Consider the following 22,737-nt stretch of genomic DNA (forward strand, 5'->3'; position numbering starts at 1 on the left):
TAAAAAAAAATCTGGTAAACACAAACCAAAGCAATAACAACATTAATATCAGGTAATGTGGGACTTTTGTTTTCTGCATCATATATGTCTGTAATGTTTGAACATTTAAAGTGAGCTGTATTACTTCATTCTTAACTGGGGATCCTTTGAGAGAATTTATGGATAGTTCTTAGGGTATTCATGAACATAAAATTTTATTTTTATGGGCATTTTTTCTTGGGAGAGGTTCTATAACTTCCCCCAGATTCTCAGAAGGGTTTAGGACCACAACAATATTAAGAGTATAGCTCTAAAGTTATGTAAAATGTATAATAAAGTGTAAGTTTAGAGGCAGAAAGCCTTTGGGATTTTATGGTGTAATTTCTGGGGAAATTATTTAACCTCTCTATGTTGGTTTCACAGTATACATAATGGGGTTAATAACAGAACTTGTTCCATAATGTTGTCATGATGATTAAATAAATGAATCCATATAGACTGCTTAGAAGAGGGCCAGGCTCATTCTAAGTGCTCAATAAATGGTAGTGATTATTTTTATTATTAATTCTTGACTCTCAGGTAAAAACTAAAAAAATTATGGCAGATTTGATACTGTGATAAGACTTTTGGGGGGAGGGGTGAGGAAGGGGTGGGCATCTCTGGATTAAGACCAGGTACTAATAATAGGTACTAATAGTTATAAGATAAGCAAGTGTAAATTGCTACAATTTACACAGAAGTGTTTAGGTATAAACGTGTGAAAGTATCAGAGAAAGTATCAGAAAAGTTATAGGATGCTTACAAAAAGATATTTCCTAATACTTTGTCTCCCTGGTGCCCTATCCTTATCAGATAACATCAAAAACAACTGCAGTTTTTAGTAAACAGGTCTCTTCATCTCTGCTGATACAGATCAGCTATTACTCAGAAAAGAATCTGAATCAGTTCAAACTGAATGCATTTAGAAGGGATTTATAAGATAACCTTATGTTATCTTAAGGGTTGGAATGGTTTAATTTGTATTTTTAGAAAAATGGACAGAACTCTTGAGAAATGTCTCCATTATTTTCTACATCTGCTTAGATGAAATTCCCACTGCCAAAGTTCTTAAGTTTTGTATATAGTTCTGAGAAATCCCTTGTGGTGTTTTAAAAGAAAACCCATTTAATCATGTGTTTGAACTTCTGGAAACAAATACCATTTTTATCAAGAGTTAGCTGTTGGTTAGCTGTTAAATCTTTAGCTGAAAGAGGCCTATCAATTAGGGACAGTTTGAGCACATAAAAATATGCTAGCTGTCTTCAGATTCTGTTCTGCTGCCAAAATTTTTACTATTCAACAGATATTCATCAAGTCCCTATTCAGTGCCAGGCCCTGTTCTAGGCACTGAAGAAACAACAGTGAACAGAACAGCAAAAAAATCCCTGCCCTCATGGAATTTATGATATAATATAAGAAGACATAATAAAAATAAGTTTATATTATTTCAGCAGGTGAAAGGGCTTTGGAGAAAAACGAAAGCAGAGAAAGAGCACAGGGAAGTGCGTGAAAGTTGCAATTTCAGATACAGCAGGCCTCACTGACAAATAAGATGACATGTGAGTGAAGATGTGAAGGAAGTAAAGTTTATTTGGAGAAATAAGTTGAAAGAGGTTGTTGGGGAAGCTGGTAAAGTAGTCTTGTTCAGGCTTCAGAGGCAGTACTAATGACTCTACAGCTGGCTGCATGCCAAACTGCTGAGCTACACCCAGGCCAGCAGGGGTGGTGCCAGCACACATCTGTAATCCATTAGATAAGATAGAGAGTAAGTCATGGGATTTCTTGCACCTTGAGTGTCTGGCCAGACCCTGGGGATCAAGAACAATCCAAGACTTAGAGTTAAGACCAAGGCATTTATGACAACAACCAGAGCTGCAAACTTGCACGTAGGCTGACTGTTATCAGTCTGCGGCCTGTTGCTAAAAGCTGGGCTCCATCGAGTGGCAAACTAAAGTCTTACCCGTGGGGTAGACGCACCGCCTGGGGCCTTCCCAACTGGGACTCCAGAGACTGCTGTTCAAGGGACTTCCCAGCACTGCTTGGATCTGGATGTAGGTGCTTCCCCAATTTGGTGACGTATAAACCTCTGTCTTTTCTTTCTTAGTTATACTATTCTTTTCTTAATTAGTATACTGTAATCTTTGTTAATTCAATAAAGTCTCTCTAAATTCTTGTTTAACTGAGTGTAGAGTGGTTATTTTGCCAGCAAATCCTATGAACCTTGAAACAGAAAGTAAAGCTTTCTGCAAAACAGAGGTGATATGGATATATGAAGGAATAATATTCCAGGCAGAGAAAACAGCTACTTGACCCAAGCCCTGAGATTGGACCTTGCTTTGCAGTGTTTAAGAAACAGCATACAATGCTGTTATGAGCATACAATTAGTATGCTCAATTAAACTTCTGAATGCAGCATGAACAGAGTGTTGTCTTGCTATAATGACATCCTTGAGATTCATACCATTGTAGCTCTTGAGTCTGGAGATCTTGTTTTTCATCTTTGATCCCTTGGTTTCTAGTATAATGCCTTGCAGAGTAGAGGCTCAGTAAATAATTATTGAAATTGATGAATTAGTGAAAAAGGATTTGTGATATTAAAGAAATTTCCAGGTCACATTGAAATGCAAATCAAAATTACGAGATGTCACCTCACACCTGTTAGAATGGGTAGCATCAAAAAAGGACTACCTTGGTGGCGCAGTGGTTAAGAATCTGCCTGCCAATGCAGGGTACATGGGTTCGATACCTGGTGCGGGAAGATCCCACATGCCGTGGAGCAACTAAGCCTGTGTGCCACAACTATTGAGCCTGTGCTCTAGAGCCCCTGAGCTACAACTACTGAAGCCCACGTGCCACAACTACTGAAGCCTGCGTGCCTAGAGCCCATGCTCTGCAACAAGAGAAGCCACCACAGTAAGAAGTCCGCGCACTGCAACGAAGAGTAGCCCCTGCTCTCTGCAACTAGAGAAAGCCCTCGCGCAGCTACGAAGACCCGACACAGCCAGAAATAAATAAAAAATAAAATAAATTTATATATTAAAAAAAAAAAGACAGGTAACAAATGCTATTGGGGATGTGGAGAAAAGGGAACCCTTGGGCACTCCTGGTAAGATTATAAATTGGTATAGTCACCGTGGAAAACAATACGGAGGTTCCTCAAAAATTAAGAATACAACTACCATATGATTCAGCAATTCTTCTTCTGAGAACCCATGTGAAGGAACTGAACACCTCACCAATAGATCAGCCTCTAAGTTCCTACATTTGGCTGTGTGTCAGATGCTAGGACTATGATAATTATTTGGCAGGAACAAGAAAGAGGGGTCGGGGAATGCTTAGAGAAATTGTTATAATCTATCTGAGTTGTCACAGCCAAGATCTTATCTTTGCTTGATAAATGTATGTATGTATGAAGGATATTACATTACTCTTTCTCATTACTTTGTACAGTGACCCCAGTTAGCTAGAAGCATCCATTTACTTCGGGCAGCAGATCTCAAGCTTTTTGGTGTCAGGATCTCTTTAAACTCTTAAAAATTACTGAGGACCCCAAAGAGGTTTTGTCTATGTGAGCTATATCTATTGATATAATTTACTATAAAACTTAAAACTGAAACATTTTTAAAACATAAGAATACATAAGCACACATACAAGACGTCAGAACGATGAGGTCATTATATGTTTTTAAATTTCTGGAAAACTCTATTGTACACTTGTGAGACAATGAGAGCAAGAATGACAGTGAAAAGGCAAATAATGTCTTATAGTTTTTATGAAAATTATTTTGCCCTCATGGACCCTCCAAAGGGGTCTTTGGGATCCTCAGGGATACCCAGACCACACTTAGAGAACTGCTGGCCTAGGAAAAGATTAGGGTTATTAGAGCAGGACTGCAAAAAAGAGAGAATATTCAGCTTTTGATTTCCAAAAATGGCAGTTATTGAGTCTCTATCCAGAAAAAAGTATTTAAAGTCAGACTTTGTTAAGAATGAAAACAGATATCTAAATCCCCAGAATTCTGTTTACATATTAAAAGAAAAACCTAAGGATCTGAACAAATTTTACTTTAAGTCACAGGTAGAAACAACTCAAGTCTGGATGTTAGCTACCTAGGGAAGCAATGAGAAGGCTTGTGGTAAAGAGGAGGAGTCGGAGATTGCAGGAAGACAGAGTAGAGTCAAGGCCAGTTTCCCTGACCACCCTCAATGTGAGGGTTCAACCTCGAGGGGGATAACAATGATGAAGTTGAAAGGAAAGCAGAGTACAAAGGAAGACCAGGACCCTGCTACTGGAATTCAGGGAGGAGCCTATCTTTTGAGATGATAGCTATGTACAGGGGTTATCTTCACAGAACAAAAACAGAGCATGGAGGGTGTAACCTAGTATTCTCAAACTTCCCTTCATTTTCACGTGTGGCAAAGGGACTTAAGACCCCCTGTGCTGAATATCAACAGTAGCCAAGCCGAGGGCCAATGGATCTTCCAAGGGCTACTACTATGGTAGAAGGCAAATGAATTCCATGGTAGACGATGAACAGTGGACAATCCAAGTCAGAGGGCTGAATGGAAGAGGTGGAGCTTCAGAGGAATCCATTAAAACAGGATCAGATTCAAGGCAGGATCAAGTCAACCAGGGAAGACTGTGAGGCTCTGACTGAGCAAGGAGAAGAGATCAGGAGGTCTCCAGCTGCCAAATACCAGCAAGTTACTTAATACACAAGGGCCATCAATATGGCTGTGTAAGAACCTCAGAGCAGATACAAAGAAAGACGTCTTCTTCCAATTCCCTGAGGACATATAAGCCTATCCTTACGCTCACCCAGTTGCCATTTTTGCTAGGAGAAGAGAAATGGGTTAATATCCAGAAAAACTGAAAATTTAACCAATAAATTAAAACCCTCAAGAGACCAAGATACATAATTTTAATTGAGAAGTTTAAATTCCATTTCTCCAATACCTGCCCAAGGCACAGAGCCTTGATTTTAGAAAACAAAGAGGTTATGTTTCCTGTGTATACCTATGTTATAATCTGTTAAAATTTTAATGCCAGTATTTATGATATTCCTTTTAAAGTGAGTCTTCTTTTATTCAAATATAATAAATCTCTAATTTAAATGATCAATGATTCAGACTGTTCCTTTTATTTATGGCAAACCTATAAGAAGGTTTTGATGACCCACATGCTCTATAAGGCAGGACACAGGTAAACAATAAGTTCAGGAATTAATTCCTCAATAGCAAGGTATGAATCCCTTGAATCCCAAGGCCTCTTTTGAAATGCATGTCCTGTTTGGCCAGGGAAAATCTGTAGCAGCGAACCTTTACCTTGTTTTCACTTGGGCTAGGCATTATACACTGCAAAACTTTTGTTGGGATAGATTGTAAGGGAAAAGTTTACTGCAAGGGATGAAATTAACTTTGTGGAAAATTCAGGGCAATTGGGGGTCAGTTTGAGAACATCAGCTGGCTGAAGAAAAGACAGTAATGTCACCAGAGCCCCAAGAGGATGAGAGAGACCAAGTACAGATGAAGGGACCTCAAGATAGGTTTCACCTATTTCACAGCTGTACTTAAGGCCAGCATTTCCACCAGTATTCCCTTTCATTCTTCACTCTTGGATATTGACTTTAGGATGGGAGAGTAAAACAGAAATGAAAATGTTTTGGTGTTACTTCTTTGAAGAATACATCCTGAAATCACATATCTATGTTCACATCCCCCGTCAAGCCACAGCTTTTTTGAATAAATTAGTGAAGTTCAGCCTCTTCAATAAGTGGTGCTGGGAAAACTGGACAGCTACATGTAAAAGTATGAGATTAGATCACTCCCTAACACCATACACAAAAATAAGCTCAAAATGGATTAAAGACCTAAATGTAAGGCCAGAAACTATCAAACTCTTAGAGGAAAACATAGGCAGGACACTCTATGACATAAATCACAGCAAGGTCCTTTTTGACCCACCTCCTATAGAAATGGAAATAAAAACAAAAATAAACAAATGGGACCTAATGAAACTTAAAAGCTTTTGCACAGCAACGGAAACCATAAACAAGACCAAAAGACAACCCTCAGAATGGGAGAAAATATTTGCAAATGAAGCAACTGACAAAGGATTAATCTCTAAAATTTATAAGCAGCTCATGCAGCTTAATAACAAAAAAACAAACAACCCAATCCAAAAATGGGCAGAAGACCTAAACAGACATTTCTCCAAAGAAGATATACAGACTGCCAACAAACACATGAAAGAATGCTCAACATCACTAATCATTAGAGAAATGCAAATCAAAACTACAATGAGATATCATCTCACACCAGTCAGAATGGCCATCATCAAAAAATCCAGAAATAATAAATGCTGGAGAGGGTGTGGAGAAAAGGGAATCCTCTTACACTGTTGGTGGGAATGTAAATTGATACAGCCACTGTGGAGAACAGTATGGAGGTTCCTTAAAAAACTACAAATAGAACTACCATATGACCCAGCAATCCCACTACTGGGCATATACCCTGAGAAAACCATAATTCAAAAAGAGTCATGTACCAAAATATTCATTGCAGCTCTATTTACAATAGGCCAGAGATGGAAACAACCTGAGTCCATCATCGGATGAATGGATAAAGAAGATGTGGCACATATATACAATGGAATATTACTCAGCCATAAAAAGAAACGAAATTGAGCTATTTGTATTGAGGTGGATAGACCTAGAGTCTGTCATACAGAGTGAAGTAAGTCAGAAAGAGAGAGACAAATACCGTATGCTAACACATATACATGGAATTTAAGAAAAAAAAATGTCATGAAAACCCTAGGGGTGAAACAGAAATAAAGACACAGACTTACTAGAGAATGGACATGAGGCTATGGGGAGGGGGAAGGGTAAACTGTGACAAAGCGAGAGAGAGGCATGGACATATATACACTGCCAAACGTAAGGTAGATAGCTAGTGGGAAGCAGCCGCAGAGCACAGGGAGATCAGCTCGGTGCTTTGTGACCGCCTGGAGGGGTGGGATAGGGAGGATGGGAGGGAGGGAGACACAAGCGGGAAGAGATATGGGAACATATGTATATATATAACTGATTCATTTTGTTGTGAAGCTGAAACTAACATACCATTGTAAAGCAATTATACTCCAATAAAGATGTTAAAATGGAAAAAAAATTAGTGAAGTTCAACAGTACTTCAAGAATTAAAAGTATGCTTTAAAGAATTTATACATATTTACTTTTGGATTTTCCAATTGTTGTAATGGGATGACTTGTATTCATGTCATTTTCAAATAAAACGTAAAATCTACTGAGATACCTCTTTGGATATATTTTCCAACATCTGACAACAATCACTTCCTCTTTCATAAAAAAAAAATTCCTTACAGGCGGAGTTGGTGTTGATTAAGGAAATCTAATATTACTGAACTGAAAGAAACTAAGTTTCTAAAACCTCAAACGTAAAATATACCTTTCTTCAAAAAGGAATTGTAAGAAACAAGTCTGTCTGTGAGTGTGTGTGTGTGTGAATATGAATGGAATGATGTCCATCGACAGATGAATGGATAAAGAAGATGTGGCAAATATATACAATGGAATATTACTCAGCCATAAAAAGAAACGAAATTGAGTTATTTGTAGCGAGGTGGATGGTCCTAGAGTCTGTAATACAGAGTGAAGTACGTCAGAAAGAGAAAAATACTGTATGCTAACACATATATATGGAATCTAAGAAAAAAAAAAAGGTCATGAAGAACCTAGGGGCAAGACAGGAATAAAGACACAGACCTACTAGAGAATGGACTTGAGGATATGGGGAGGGGGAAGGGTAAGCTGGGACAAAGTGAGAGAGTGGCATGGACATATATAACTACCAAATGTAAAATAGATAGCTAGTGGGAAGCAGTCGCATAGCACAGGCAGATCAGCTGGGTGCTTTGTGACCACCTAGACAGGTGGGATAGGGAGAGTGGGAGGGAGACACAAGAGGAAGGAGATATGTGGATATATGTATATGTATAGCTGATCCACTTTGTTATAAAGCAGAAACTAACACACCATTGTAAAGCAATTATACTCCAATAAAGATGTTAAAAAATAAATTAATTAAAATAAAATTTTTAAAAAAGTATTTTACGCTTTAACTCCTCAACTTTTTTGAAAAACAGGTAGCAAATAATATTTGCACAAAAACAGTTATATAGATCAATGGAAAAGGATAGAAAGCCCAGAGACAAACCCACGCACATATGGTCACCTTATCTTTGATAAAGAAGGCAAGAATATACAGTGGAGAAAAGACAGCCTCTTCAATAAGTGATGCTGGGAAAACTGGACAGCTACATGTAAAAGTATAAAACTAGAACATTCCCTAACACCATACACAAAAATAAACTCAAAATGGATTTAAGACCTAAATGTAAGTCCAGACACTATCAAACTCTTAGAGGAAAACATAGGCAGAAAACTCTATGACATATATCACAGCAAGATCTTTTTTGACCCACCTCCTGGAGAAATGGAAATCAAAACAAAAATAAACAAATGGGACCTAATGAAACTTAAAAGCTTTTGCACAGCAAAGGAAACCATAAACAAGACCAAAAGACAACCCTCAGATGGGAGAAAATATTTGCAAATGAAGCAACTGACAAAGGATTAATCTCCAAAATTTACAAGCAGTTCATGCAGCTCAATAACAAAAAAACAAACAACCCAATCCAAAAATGGGCAGAAGACCTAAACAGACATTTCTCCAAAGAAGATATACAGATTGCCAACAAACACATGAAAGGATGCTCAACATCATTAATCATTAGAGAAATGCAAATCAAAACAACAATGAGATATCATCTCACACCGGTCAGAATGGCCATCATCAAAAAATCTACAAACGATAAATGCTGGAGAGGGTGTGGAGAAAAGGGAACCCTCTTGCACGTTTTTGGGAATGTAAATTCATAAAATACTTTTAAAGGAAGGAAGTTTTATTACTTTTACCAACCACCAGGCATGCTTTACTCATTTGCAATTAGTATACTATATAAAAATATAATTGCAAAAGCTGATTAGAAGTGTTTGAAAACTGGTAAAAAAAAAAAAAAAAAAAAAGAGAGGAATAAGAAAAAGAAATAAAAGGCACCCAAGTTAGAAAGAGAAAAGTAAAATTATCTCTGTTCATAGATGATATGATCTTATATGTAGAAAACCCTAAAGATTCTACCAAAAAAAAAAAAAACCTGTTCAGACTAATAAATGAATTCAGAAAAGTTGTAGGATACAAATTAACATGCAAAAATCAGCTGCATTTCTAAACACTTACAATGAAAAATCCACAAAGGAAATTAAGAAAACATTTCATTTATAATAGAATCAAAATGAATAAAATACTTAGGAATTAACTTAACCAAGGAGGTGAAAGACTTATATAATTAAAAACTATAAAACATTGTTGGAAGAAATCATTAAGAAGACAAATAAAGAAAAACACATTGCATGTTCATGGACTGAAAGACAATATTGTTAAGATGTCAATACTACCCAAAGTGACCTATAGATTCAGAACAATCCTTACCAAAATCTCAATGGCACTTTTTATAGATACAGAAAAACCTGTCCTAAAATTCGTATAGAATCTCAAGGGACCTCCTAAAATAGTCAAAACAATGTTGAAAAAGAACAAAGTTGGAGGACTCACACTTCCCGATTACTAAACATATTCCAAAGCTGTAGTAATTAAACCAGGATAGTACTACAGCGAACTCTCCTCAATGTTATGTGGCAACCTGGATGGGAGGGGAGTTTGGGGGAGAATGGATACATGTATATGTATGGCTGAGTCGCTTTGCTGAGCACCTGCAACTATCACAACATAATTGGCTATATTCCAATATAAAATAAAAAGTTTAAAACAAACCCAAAAAAACCCCAGTGAGGTACCAGCATAAATACAGACATATAGATCAGTGAAATAACAGAGAACCCAGAAATAAACCCTTGAGTATACAGTCGAATGAATTTTGACAAGGGTGGTAAGTGGGGAAAAGACAAGTCCTTTTAATAAATGGTGCTATGGGACTTCCCTGGTGGTCCAGTGGTAAAGAATCTGCCTTCCAGTGCAGGGGATATGGGTTCAATCCCTCATTAGGGAACTAAGATCCCACATGCTGCAGGGCAACTAAGCCTGCATGCCCCAACTACTGAGCTCGAGCGCCTCAACAAGAGAGCCCGAGTACTGCAAACTACAGAGCTCACACGCTCTGCAGCCTGTGCACCACAACTACAGAGAGAAAACCCCCATGCCACAACTAGAGAGAAGCCTGTGCACCGCAACAAAGACCTGACATAGCCAAAAAAATAAATATTAAAAAAAAATAAATGGTGCTAGTAATGAAGTTGGACCCTTATCTAACATCACATATATAAATTAACTCAAAATGGTTCAAAGTTCTAAATGTAAGGGATAAAAGTATAAAACTCTCAAGAGAAAATATAGGGCAAAAGCTTCATGACAGTGCATCTGGCAATGACCTTTTGGATAGGACACCAAAGGCACAAGGCCACAAAGAAACAACAGAAAAACTGGACTTCATGAAATTAAACAATTTTTTGCATACAAAGACACTATCAACAGAGTAAAAAGATATCCCACAGAATGAGAGAAAATATTTGTAAATCATGTATCTGATGAGGGAGCAATATTATGAACAGAGACTAACTAAAACTTAACAACACCAAAGAAACAACCCAATTGAAAAATGGGCACAGGACTTAAGTACACACTTCTCCAAAAAAGATATGCAAATAGCCAATAAGGACATGAAAAGGTGCTCAACATCACTAATCACTAGGAAAAATGCAAATCAGAACTACAAAGAGGGAATTCCCTGGCAGTCCAGTGGTTAGGACTCAGTGCTTTCACTGCTGGGGCCGGGTTCAATCCCTCAATCCCTGTTTGGGGACTAAGATCCAGCAAGCCACGTGGAGTGGCAAAAAACCAAAGAAACAGAACAAACCCACACTACAATGAGATATCACATTATACCTATTAGAATGACTACTATGAAAAAAAAGAAAATAACAAATATTGGCAAGTATGTGGAGAAACTGGAACCCTTGTACACTGTTGGTGGGAATGTAAAACGATAAAGTTTCTGTGATGCCCATTCCTCAAAAAATTAAACACAAAATTATCATATGATCCAGCAATTTCACTTCTGGATATATACCCCAAAGAACTGAAAGCAGGATCTCTAAGAGATGTTTGTACATGAAAGTTCACAGCAACATTATTCACAACAGCTAAAATGTGGAAGCTGAGCAAAATGTGGTTATATACAATTCAGCTTTAAAAAGGAAGAAAGTTGGGCTTCCCTGGTGGCGCAGTGGTTGAGAGTCCGCCTGCCGATGCAGGGGACATGGGTTCGTGCCCCAGTCTGGGAAGATCCCACATGCCGCGGAGCGACTAGGCCTGTGAGCCATGGCCGCTGAGCCTGCGCGTCCGCAGTCTGTGCTCCTCAACGGGAGAGGCCACAACATGAGAAGCCCGCGTACAGCAAAAAAAAAAAAAAAAAAAAAAAAAAACGAAGAAAATTCTGACTTATGCTACAACATGGATGAATTTTAAGGATATTACACTAAGTGAAATAAGCCAGTTAAAAATAACACACACTGTATGATTTCACTTATTCAAAGTACTTTTAGTGGTCAAAAAGCAAAGTAGAACAGTGGTTGCCACAAGCTGGGGGAAAGGGATGAATGAGGAGTTACGGTTTAATGGGTGTAGAGTTTCAGTTTTACAAGATGAAAAGAGCTAGATGGTCAATACTATGGATGTATTTAATACTACTGAACCACATACTTAAAAATGGTCACAATGGGGTCTTCCCTGGTGGCGCAGTGGTTAAGAGTCTGCCTGCTGATGCAGGGGACACGGGTTCGTGCCCCGGTCTGGGAGGATCCCACATGCCGCGGAGCGGCTGGGCCCATGAGCCATGGCCGCTGAGCCTGCGCATCCGGAGCCTGTGCTCCGCAATGGGAGAGGCCACAATGGTGAGAGGCCCGTGTATCGCAAAAAAAAAAAAAAAAGGTCACAATGGAAATTTTACATTACGTGTATTTTACCACATTAAAAAAAACTGGAAAAAAATGAGAAGGAAGAAAATTTAAGCATTTAACCTGCCTGTCTCAACTGTACTTCGGGTGACTAAAAAGATAATAATAGATATTCCTTTTGTTTGTTTGTTTTAAATAGAAAATTCCAGATGATAATATATGTTGAGGAGTGATAGATTTAGGGTGCTATGATTTTGTAAATCCTTTTGAAATAGTGGACTTGACAATGATCATCAATAGCTGCTTAAATCTAATCACTGGCTTAGAGGAAATACAGGGGACACAGTCACATATTAACATCACGGGGACACTATCAGCAAAATCCACACTTCGAGAAATTCTGTAAGACAGGTGTTTTTTCTTCATATGTATGTACCTCATTTAGCTCCTAATTTGATAGAAACATTTAGGAGAGAATTGGGGCATTTTGAATAGTGAATAAGCATTTGTTATTAAGAGAATATTGTTAAATTTTTTAATGTTTGAAAATGATCGTGAGGTTGTCAAAAATAAAAAAGTCTATCATTTAGAGATACAGATTGAAATATTTATAAATGAAATGATACAATGCTTGGGAATTCCTATAAAATTATCAGGGTGGGAGGAGGGCTCATGGGTGGTTATACAGATGAAACAAGATTGGCCATATACTGATTATTGTTGAAGCTGGGTGATGATTAAATGTGCGTATATCATACTATTCTGCCTACTTTTCTATATTTAAAATTTTCCATAATAAAAATTTTTTGAAGTCTTTGAAATTCTTTAACACATAAGGTAAATATTTTTCTTACAATTAAATTTACAGCATTTATTAGTCAATAATCCAAATTTTGATGTGGTTAACAAACAGCAAAAAACAATAACTAAAGACTTATTTATTGCATCCAATACTTTTTACATTTTTCCGATATCACTAACTTCCTTATAACCTTCTAACATTTTGGTCTTAATGTTCAATTCAATAGCAAATGACTACTAGGAAAACAGTAAAAATCTCATCATTCTTTGGCAGCCTAAAAGAAATACTTTACATTTATGTGCAACTCACCTGCTGTAAAATCTTCAGTTAGATCAATGAACGCATGAGAATGTGGAATCCGCATTTTACTTTTAATGGTCAATGCAGGATGCCATGATAAATTCCTAAAAGAAAAATGTTTTTCTTAAGGCAAACATCAAATGAGCACTGTTTTAAAACAAAAATATCTGCATGCAAGATATTTTAAAAACGCATTTATTCTTAGTTCTGTCACATACTCTAAAATTCACTCTTCCAGAGTGTACAATTTAGTCGTTTTTGTATATTCACAGTGTGCAGCCATCACCACTATCTAATTTCACATTTTCATCACCTCAAAATGAAACTCTGTATTCATTAGTAACTTCTCATTCTCCCCACCATCAAGTCTCTGGCAAACACTAATTTGCTTTCTGGCTCTATGGATTTCCCTATTTTGGACGTTTCATATATATGGAATCATATAACATGTGGCCTTTTGTGCCTGGTTTCTTTCACTTGGAATAATATTTTCAGGTTCATCCATGTTGTAGCATGTGTCACTACTTCAGTCTTTTTTATCCCTGAATAATATTTAATTACATGGCTATATTTTTTGTAAATCTGTTCAACTGTTGATGGACATTTGACTTGTTTCCACTTTTGGCTATTACAATTAAATGCTGTTATGAATATTCATGTACAAGTTTTTATGTGGACATATACATATGTTTTTTGTTTTGTTTTGTTTGCGGTACGTGGGCCTCTCATTGTTGTGGCCTCTCCCGTTGCGGAGCACAGGGTCCGGACGCGCAGGCTCAGCGGCCATGGCTCACGGGCCCAGCCGCTCCGCGGCATGTGGGATCTTCCCGGACCGGGGCACAAACCCGCGTCCCCAGCATCGGAAGGCGGACTCTCAACCACTGTGCCACCAGGGAAGCCCCCTTTGCCTATTTTTAAATTGGGTTATTTATTGCTTTGAGTAGTAAGAATTCTTTATATAGACTAGATCCTAGATATTTAACTGATGCATGATTTGCAATATTTTCTCCCATTCTGTACAGTCTTCTCAGTTTCTGGATAGTGTCCTGTGCTGTGTAGAAGCTTTTAATTTGATAAATCCAGTTCTAATTTTTTTGTGTTGCTTTTTTCTTTTGGTGTCAGATCTAAGAATCCATTTCCAAATCCAAGGTTATGAAAATTTACCCCTATGCTTTCTTCTAAGACTTTTATGTTTTAGCTCTTATACTTATATCTTTAATTCCTTAAGTGTAAGAAAAATAACTTAATATTATCATGGGTGATATTTTCCCGAGACTGGAGAATGATTATCTTTTATAAATATTAATTCCAAAGTTTTCAGCCATGAAAAAGAATGAATTTATACCCCTATCTCATACCATATACCAAAAATTAACTCAGATGTCTCAAACTGCTAAAAGAAATAGAACTCTTGTATACTGCTGATGGGAATATAAAATGGTGCATTAGCTACGGAAAACAGTTTGGTAATTCTTCCAAAAGCTAAACAATGAATTGCCATATGACTCTGCATTTCTATGCCTAGGTGTATACCAGTAAGAATTGAAAAACACACTGTTTGCAGATGATATGATACTATACATAGAGATTACTAAAAACTCTACCAGAAACCTACTAGAGTTAATCAGTTAATTTGGTAAAGTAGCAGGATACAAAATTAATGCACAGAAGTCTCTTGCATTGATATACACTAATGATGAAAAACCTGAAAGAGAAATTAAGGAAACACTCCCATTTACCATTACAAAAAAAAGAATAAAATACCTAGAAATAAACCTACCTAAGGAGACAAAAGACCTGTATGCAGAAAACTATGACACTGATGAAAGAAATTAAAGATGATACAAACAGGTGGAGAGATATACCATGTTCTTGGATTGGAAGAATCAACATTGTGAAAATGACTGTACTACCCAAAGCAATCTACAGATTCAATGCAATCCCTATCAAACTACCAATGGCATTTTTCACAGAACTAGAACAAAAAATTTCACAGGAGATAAACCCACACACATATGGTCACCTTATCTTTGATAAAGGAGGCAAGACTATACAATGGAGAAAAGACAGCCTCTTCAGTAAGTGGTGCTGGGAAAACTGGACAGCTACATGTAAAAGAATGAAATTAGAACGTTCCCTAACACCATACACAAAAATAAACTCAAAATGGATTACAGAACTAAATGTAAGACCAGACACTATAAAACTCTTGGAAAGGGGCTTCCCTGGTGGCGCAGTGGTTGACAGTCTGCCTGCCAATGCAGGGGACACGGGTTCGTGCCCCGGGCCGGGAAGATCCCACATGCCACAGAGCAGCTGGGCCCGAGAGCTATGGCCGCTGAGCCTGTGCATCCAGAGCCTGTGCTCCGTAATGGGAGAGGCCCGAGTACCGCAAAAAAAAAAAAAAAAAAAAAAAAAAAACTCTTGGAGGAAAACATAGGAAGAAGACTCTTTGATATAAATCATAGCAAGATCTTTTTTGACCCACCTCTTAGAGTAAAGAAATAAAAACAAAAATAAACAAATGGGACCTAATGAAACATAAGCTTTTGCACAGCAAAGGAAACTATAAACAAGACAAAAAGCCAACCCTCAGAATGGGAGAAATATTTGCAAACAAAGCAATTGACAAAGGATTAATCTCCAAAATATACAACCAGCTCATGCATCTCAATATCAAAAAAACAAACAACCCAATCCAAAAATGGTCAGAAGACCTAAATAGACATTTCTCCAAAGAAGATATACAGATTACCAACAAACACATGAAAGGATGCCCAACATCACTAATCATTAGAGAAATGGAAATCAAAACTACAATGCGGTATCACCTCACACCAGTCCGAATAGCAATCATCAAAAAATCTACAAACAATAAATGCTGGAGAGGGTGTGGAGAAAAGGGAACCCTCTTGCACTCTTGGTGGGAATGTAAATTGATACAGCCACTATGGAGAACAGTTCGGAGGCTCCTTATAAAACTAAAAATAGAGCTACCAGATGACTCAGCAATCCCACTACTGGGCATATACCTTAAAAAAAACATAATTCAAAAAGAGACAGGTACCACAACGTTCACTGCTGCACTATTTACAATAGCCAGGACATGGAAGCAACCTAAGTGTTCTCTGACAGATGTATGGATAAAGAAGATGTGGAACATATATGCAATGGAATATTACTCAGCCATAAAAAGAAAAGAAATTGAGTTGTTTGTAGTGAGGTGGATGGACCTAGAGTCTGTCATACAGAGTGAAGGAAGTCAGAAAGAGAAAAACAAATACCATATGCCAATGCATATATAGGAAATCTAAAAAAAATAAAATAAAAATGGTTCTAATGAATCCAGGGGCAGGACAGGAATAAAGACACAGACGTAGGGAATGGACTTGAGGACATGGGGAGGGGGAAGGGTAAGCTGGGACAAAATGAGACAGTAGCATTGACATATATATACACTACCAAATGTAAAATAGATAGCTAGTGGGAAGCAGCTGCATTGCATGGGGAGATCAGCTGGGTGCTTTGTGACCACCAGAGGGGTGGGATAGGGAGGGTGGGAGGGAGATGCAAAAGGGAGGGCATATGGGGATATATGTATAGCTGATGCACTTTGTTATACAGCAGAAATTAATACAACATTGTAAAGCAATTATACTCCAACAAAGATGTTAAAAAAAAAAAAGAATTGAAAACAGGTATTCAAACAAATACTGGTACATGAATGCTCTTAGCAGCACTATTCACAATAACCCAAACATCTACCAATGGATGAATGAATAAACAAAATGTCATATACCCATACAATGAAAATATTTTTCAGTCATAAAAATAACTGGAGTACCGATACATGATACAATATGGATGAATCTTTAAAATATTATTCTATGTGAAAGAAGCCAGACTCAAAAAGTCACATCTTGTATGATTTCATTTATATGAAATACTCATAATAGGAAAATCCTAGAGACAGAAAGAAGATTAGTGGTTACCAAGTGCAGGGGTAGAGAGGAAAGGGAGAGTGACTGCTTAATGGGTACAGGGTTTCCTTTCGGAGAGATGAAAAGTCACTGGAACTAGGTGATGGTTGCACAGTGTTGTAAATGTTCTAAATCTCACTGAAGTGTACACAATGATGGTTAATTTTAATAATGTTATGCAAATTTTATCATTAAAAAAACCAATAGTACTAAGTTTTCACATATCCTTCATTTAGTTACTCCTAATGTTAACATCTAATATAACCATAGTGCATTTGTCAAAATCAGGAAGGTCATACTGGTTAACTATTAGGAACTACAGAAAGAAGAGCAAGTTTAAATAAAATTTCCCCACAATTCCTCACTAGTGAAGAACACTCCAGTGTCAAAGGCATTCCTATTTATCAAGGCCCTACTTAAATCAGCTTCCTCCAAAAGGCCTTTACTCCTCTCTCACTGTTTCACTATTATACTTTTCTCTAGTAATAGCACTTTAGTTTGCATTATAGTTACTTGAGGAACTATTTCTCTGAGAGTGTATCCTAGGTACCCTGACTCATAGATATTTGTATCTACAATGCGTAACCAGGACCTGGCTCCTAAATACTGGCTGAACTGAATCGTAGTCTTAAGTAGCATCTCCTATTCTTCTCTACTTCTAGTTAGAATTTGCTATTTTTTTCACAGTATTATGTTCCAGTCCAATATGGAAGCATAGATATGTCATCTCCAAAGAGCAATTAAAGACTAATTAAGTCTAAGTTAATTGTCAACACAGTATCCAATTGAGTAGACAGCAAACAAGGTTCACCTGTGAATTTAGTTTTGAAGTGTTTGGAAAGTGGGAAGAAACAATTGACTAATTTGTTATTGGTAGGTGGATTCTGGAAAAAAGAGTAAACATTCAACAGGAGAAAATTTTCTCTATGCAAAGGGTTCTACAAACAGTAACTTCTTCCCAGTAACCTTCTTCTGCATTCTTTTTAGCACATACTGGGCCTTATCTATAACCTAAACAAGACACTAAAAACCAAACCAAGCAGTATTCCTACAACTTGATTGTATTACTTTAACTAAAACCCCATAATATAGGGTTATGATAATAAGAAAATATTAATATATATTGAAAAGTTATATTTAGCATTTGTTGTATGGTAATTCAATACCAAGCATTCATGTCATGTTTTTCTTTCATACTACACAAGGTTAGAAATGCTTAAAATAATTTCAATTAAGTCCAATTTAATAATCATTGGTTCACTTCTCTTTAAGATATGCCATTTATTCATCAGTTCTTTAAATTCTAAGCATTAAAGTTTAAATTTTAAATTACATACAAAATAATCAGGCTCAGGCTAGAGATCCTATGACAAGTTTGACATAAAGTCATTTCAGGAGAGTTTTGCATGTTCCCAACAAATTTGTAATTATATGCTGAAAATGAATTAAAAAAACACAAACTTTTACACAGTTGAGCTCCATGAGGTTAATCGTGTGGCTGTCTTTAATTACTATGCTAGTATTTAATTACTATGCTAGTTATTGATCTAATTTCCCATAGAGTTTTTTACAGGTTTGCTTTGAAACAAGTTATAGCTAGAATTTTGGAAAACCTCAACTAACTTGTGACATTTTGTCTTAGGAACTATTTAACAAAACGTACATTTCAAATGAAGAATCTAGAACAGTGATAAAGCAAAAGTCATAAGTGGCAGACTATGGGCCAAATTCAGCATAAAATGTGTTTTATTTGATCTACACATTGTTTAAAAAAGTTTGAATTCAGAGGTAAAACAAATTAAAAATCAGATTTCAAATAAAAATCAGGATTTCCAACTTCTCTTGAAATATCAGAAGGTCTGGCAAGCAACTGGCCCTTTTCACACAGAACTAGAGCCTCCAGGCAGGTCAAGTCCGAAGCTTCCCAAAGTGTTCACTCACTTTGTTTTCCTTCTGGGCCCCATCAGACACTTGAGTTTGCAACTCATAATAAAATATTAATTGTAATATTGCTATCTTGAACATTTCAAATCAATATTCAAGTTCTTCACAGTATTTTAAGTTTTACACTTGTTGCCTATACTCTGATATTTTACATTAACATCTCTTAAAAGGCAGTTAGCAGATTCTTATAGTTTATTTTACATACAGTGTCTATTTACCATTCTGATGACTACCATAGGTGGGCAGAGAAAGAGCTTTTGATTCTTTCATGGTACATTTTAAGATGACTGACAACTTAAGTTGCCTAAGATAATTAAATTGTTAAAAAATTTAAATAGGTGAAAAAAAAATTTAAATAGGTGAAAATAAAATTCATTTCTCCTTCTGCCTTTAATGTTGCTCTTTATACACAACATAGCTTTTCAGTAAGAAGCAGACACCATATTTTTCAAGCAACTATACCCATATAAACTATAATTTCCTTAACTCCATTTGAATGCCAAGGTCACAGATGTAAACTGCTCTGATGACAAAAGAAGAAACAGCAGAGATGAAAAAGTGGGCAGTTCTGAGTCATGTTGAATCTGTTGACATTTCTTGACCTCTGTAGAAAATTCCAATTACTAGTTTGTCCCCAACAGGAAACATAATTATGTCAAGGTGTTCTAATTTGTAGGCATCATCATCTTTAATCTCAAAGAATAGCATTTATCAAAGGATGAATTTAAATGTAATTAATGTCAACTGTAGCTTTTAGTTGCCTATTATGGTAACTGCTCTTATAAATGACTGCTAATCCACTCACTTTTCAATGATCAGCCTACAATGAGTTGCCATTATTTAAGATGCCCAGGTAAGGGACTTCCTTGGTGGCGCAGTGGTTAAGAATCCGCCTGCCAATGTTGGGGACACGGGTTCAATCCCTGGTCCGGCAAGATCCCACATGCCACGGACCAACTAAGCCTGTGCGCCACAACCACTGAGCCTGTGCTCTAGAGCCCGTGAGCCACAACCACTGAGCCCGTGTGCCACAACTACTGAAGCCCAGGTATCTGGAGCCTGTGCTTCGTGACAAGAGAAGCCACCACATTGAGAAGCCCGCACACTGCAATGAAGAGTAGCCCCTGCTCGACACAACTAGAGAAAGCTCGTACACGGCAACGAAGACCCAGTGCAGCCCAAAATAATTGATTAATTAATTAATTTAAAAACCAACAACAACATTCATGTAATACAACTGAACTATTAAAAAAAAAAAGATACCCAGGTAAAAGCAGTTACTAGGAGATAGGTCTAGCGTGAAGATGGGTCTAGCATGCTTCTCTAAGCCGCCTAGTCCAGTGGTCTTGAAAACTTTTGTTCCAATAGACTCTTAAAAGAATTTACAAAAACTATATCCTTTAATACCTAGAAGTTCATTTCTAAGAAAGTAATATAAATATTTTCAATGCTACAAAAGCATGTAATCTTTAAACCTATTAAAATTACTGTTGTTTTTTTTTTTTTTTTGCGGTTGTGGGCCTCTCACTGTTGTGGCCTCTCCCGTGGTGGAGCACAGGCTCCGGACGCGCAGGCTCAGCGGCCATGGCTCACGGGCCCAGACGCTCGGCGGCATGTGGGATCTTTCCAGACCAGGGCATGAACCCATGTCCCCTGCATCGGCAGGCTGACTCTCAACCACTGCGCCACCAGGGAAGCCCCTAATTACTGATATTTTAAAATAAAATGATTACTCTAATTAATGGAACAGAATAGGGAGCCCAGAAATAAACCCACACACTTATAGTGAAGCTATGACAGTGGAGGCAACAATATACAATGGAGAAAAGACAGTCTCTTCAATAAGTGGTGCTGGGAAAACTGAACAGCTACGTGTAAAACAATGAAATCAGAACATACTCTAACACCATATACAAAAATAAACTCTAAATGGATTACAGACCTAAATGTAAGACTAGATACTATAAAACTCCTAGAGGAAAACATAGGCAGAGCACTTTTTGACATAAATCGCAGCAATATTCTTTTGGATCCATTTCCTAAAGCAAAGGAAATAAAAGCAAAAAATAAACAAATGAAACGTAATTAAAACTTAAGAGCTTTTGCACAGCAAAGGAAACCACTGACAAAATGAAAAGACAACCTACTGAATTGAAGAAAATATTTGCAAATGATATGACTGATAAGGGATTAATATCCAACATATATAAACAGCTCATATAAATAACTCAATATCAAAAAAACAACCAACCCAATTAAAAAATGGGCAGAAGAACTGAATAGACATTTTTCCAAAGAGAAAATGCAGATGGCCAACAGGCACATGGAAAGATGCTAAACCTGGCTAATTATCAGGGAAATATAAATCAAAACCATAATGAGATATAACCTCATACCTGTCAGAATGGCTATCATCAAAAAGAACACAAATAACAAATGTTGGTGAGGATGTAGAGAAAAGGGAACCCTCGTACACTGTTGGTAGGAATGTAAATTGGTACAGCCACTGTGGAAAACAGTATGGAGGTTTCTCAAATAATAAAAACAGAGCTACCATATGATCCAGCAATTGCACTCCTAGGTATATATATCTAAAACAAAAACACTAATTCAAAAAGATATGTTCATAGCAGCATTATTTATGAAAGCCAACATATGCAAGCAACCTAAGTATCTAACAACAGATGAATAAAAAAGATGTGATATATATATATGTGTGTGTGTAACATACACACACACACACACACACACACACACACACACATACATACACACAATGGAATGTTACCCGGCCATAAAAAAGAACGAAATTTTGCCATCTGCAGCAACATGGATGGACTTGAAGGGCATTATGCTAGGTGAAATAAGTCAGACAGAGAAAGATAAAAGCTATATGATATCACTTGTATATGGAATCTAAAAAAAACAACAAACTAGTGAATATAACATAAAGGAAGCAGGCTCAAAGATATAATACAGAACAAACTAGTGGTTACCAGTGGAAAGGGAAGGAGGAGGGGCAATATAGGGGCAGGGGAGTAAGAGGTACAAACTATTAAGTATAAAACAAGGATATATTGTACAACACAGGGAATAGAGCCAATATTTTACAATAACTATAAATAGCATATAAACCTTAAAAGCTGTAAATCACTATATTGTACACCTGTCACCTTTACAATATTTTATAGCAACTATACTTCAATAAAAAAATTAAAATGATTACTCTTAAAAATGTGTTCAGTAGAATATAGACACCATACTGATTATTATCCACCATCATCCACATACACCCACAAACTACATAAAAAAGCTCTTCTACTCTTTATCCTTGGACTTGTACTTCTATTCTATTTCTGTTATAGAACTTTATCATGATGTAAAATGTTTTTATATCTAGTCTTTTTATGTCTCCAAAGAAATGTACATCTTCAAATTGGTATTTAAACTGGCTTTATGCATCCAGGTGTTTTAAAAAAAAATCTCTTTGAGGTTGAGTTATTTTAACTACTACTGTACAACTGATGAAAAAGCTTTGATAGCTTATTAAATCAAAGGTAAAATTTCATTGGAAATGCATTTTTTTGAAGAAATGAATGGAGCTTTAAAATATATTAGTTTACTTACCTTTAGACTAGCATGA

At 36.8% G+C, this 22,737-nt stretch overlaps 1 protein-coding gene across 1 annotated transcript in view; it reads right to left on the bottom strand.

Moving 5' to 3' along the window:
- ITFG1 (integrin alpha FG-GAP repeat containing 1) overlaps positions 1–22,737 on the bottom strand; it is a 241,383-nt gene that overhangs the window by 201,204 nt on the left and 17,442 nt on the right. The window contains exon 6 of the mRNA XM_065898764.1: positions 13,180–13,274. Coding sequence (XP_065754836.1) covers positions 13,180–13,274 — 95 coding nt within the window. The remainder of the gene's footprint in view (positions 1–13,179; positions 13,275–22,737) is intronic.

Source organism: Phocoena phocoena, chromosome 20, assembly GCF_963924675.1.
Source record: "Phocoena phocoena chromosome 20, mPhoPho1.1, whole genome shotgun sequence".
NCBI lineage: Eukaryota > Metazoa > Chordata > Mammalia > Artiodactyla > Phocoenidae > Phocoena > Phocoena phocoena.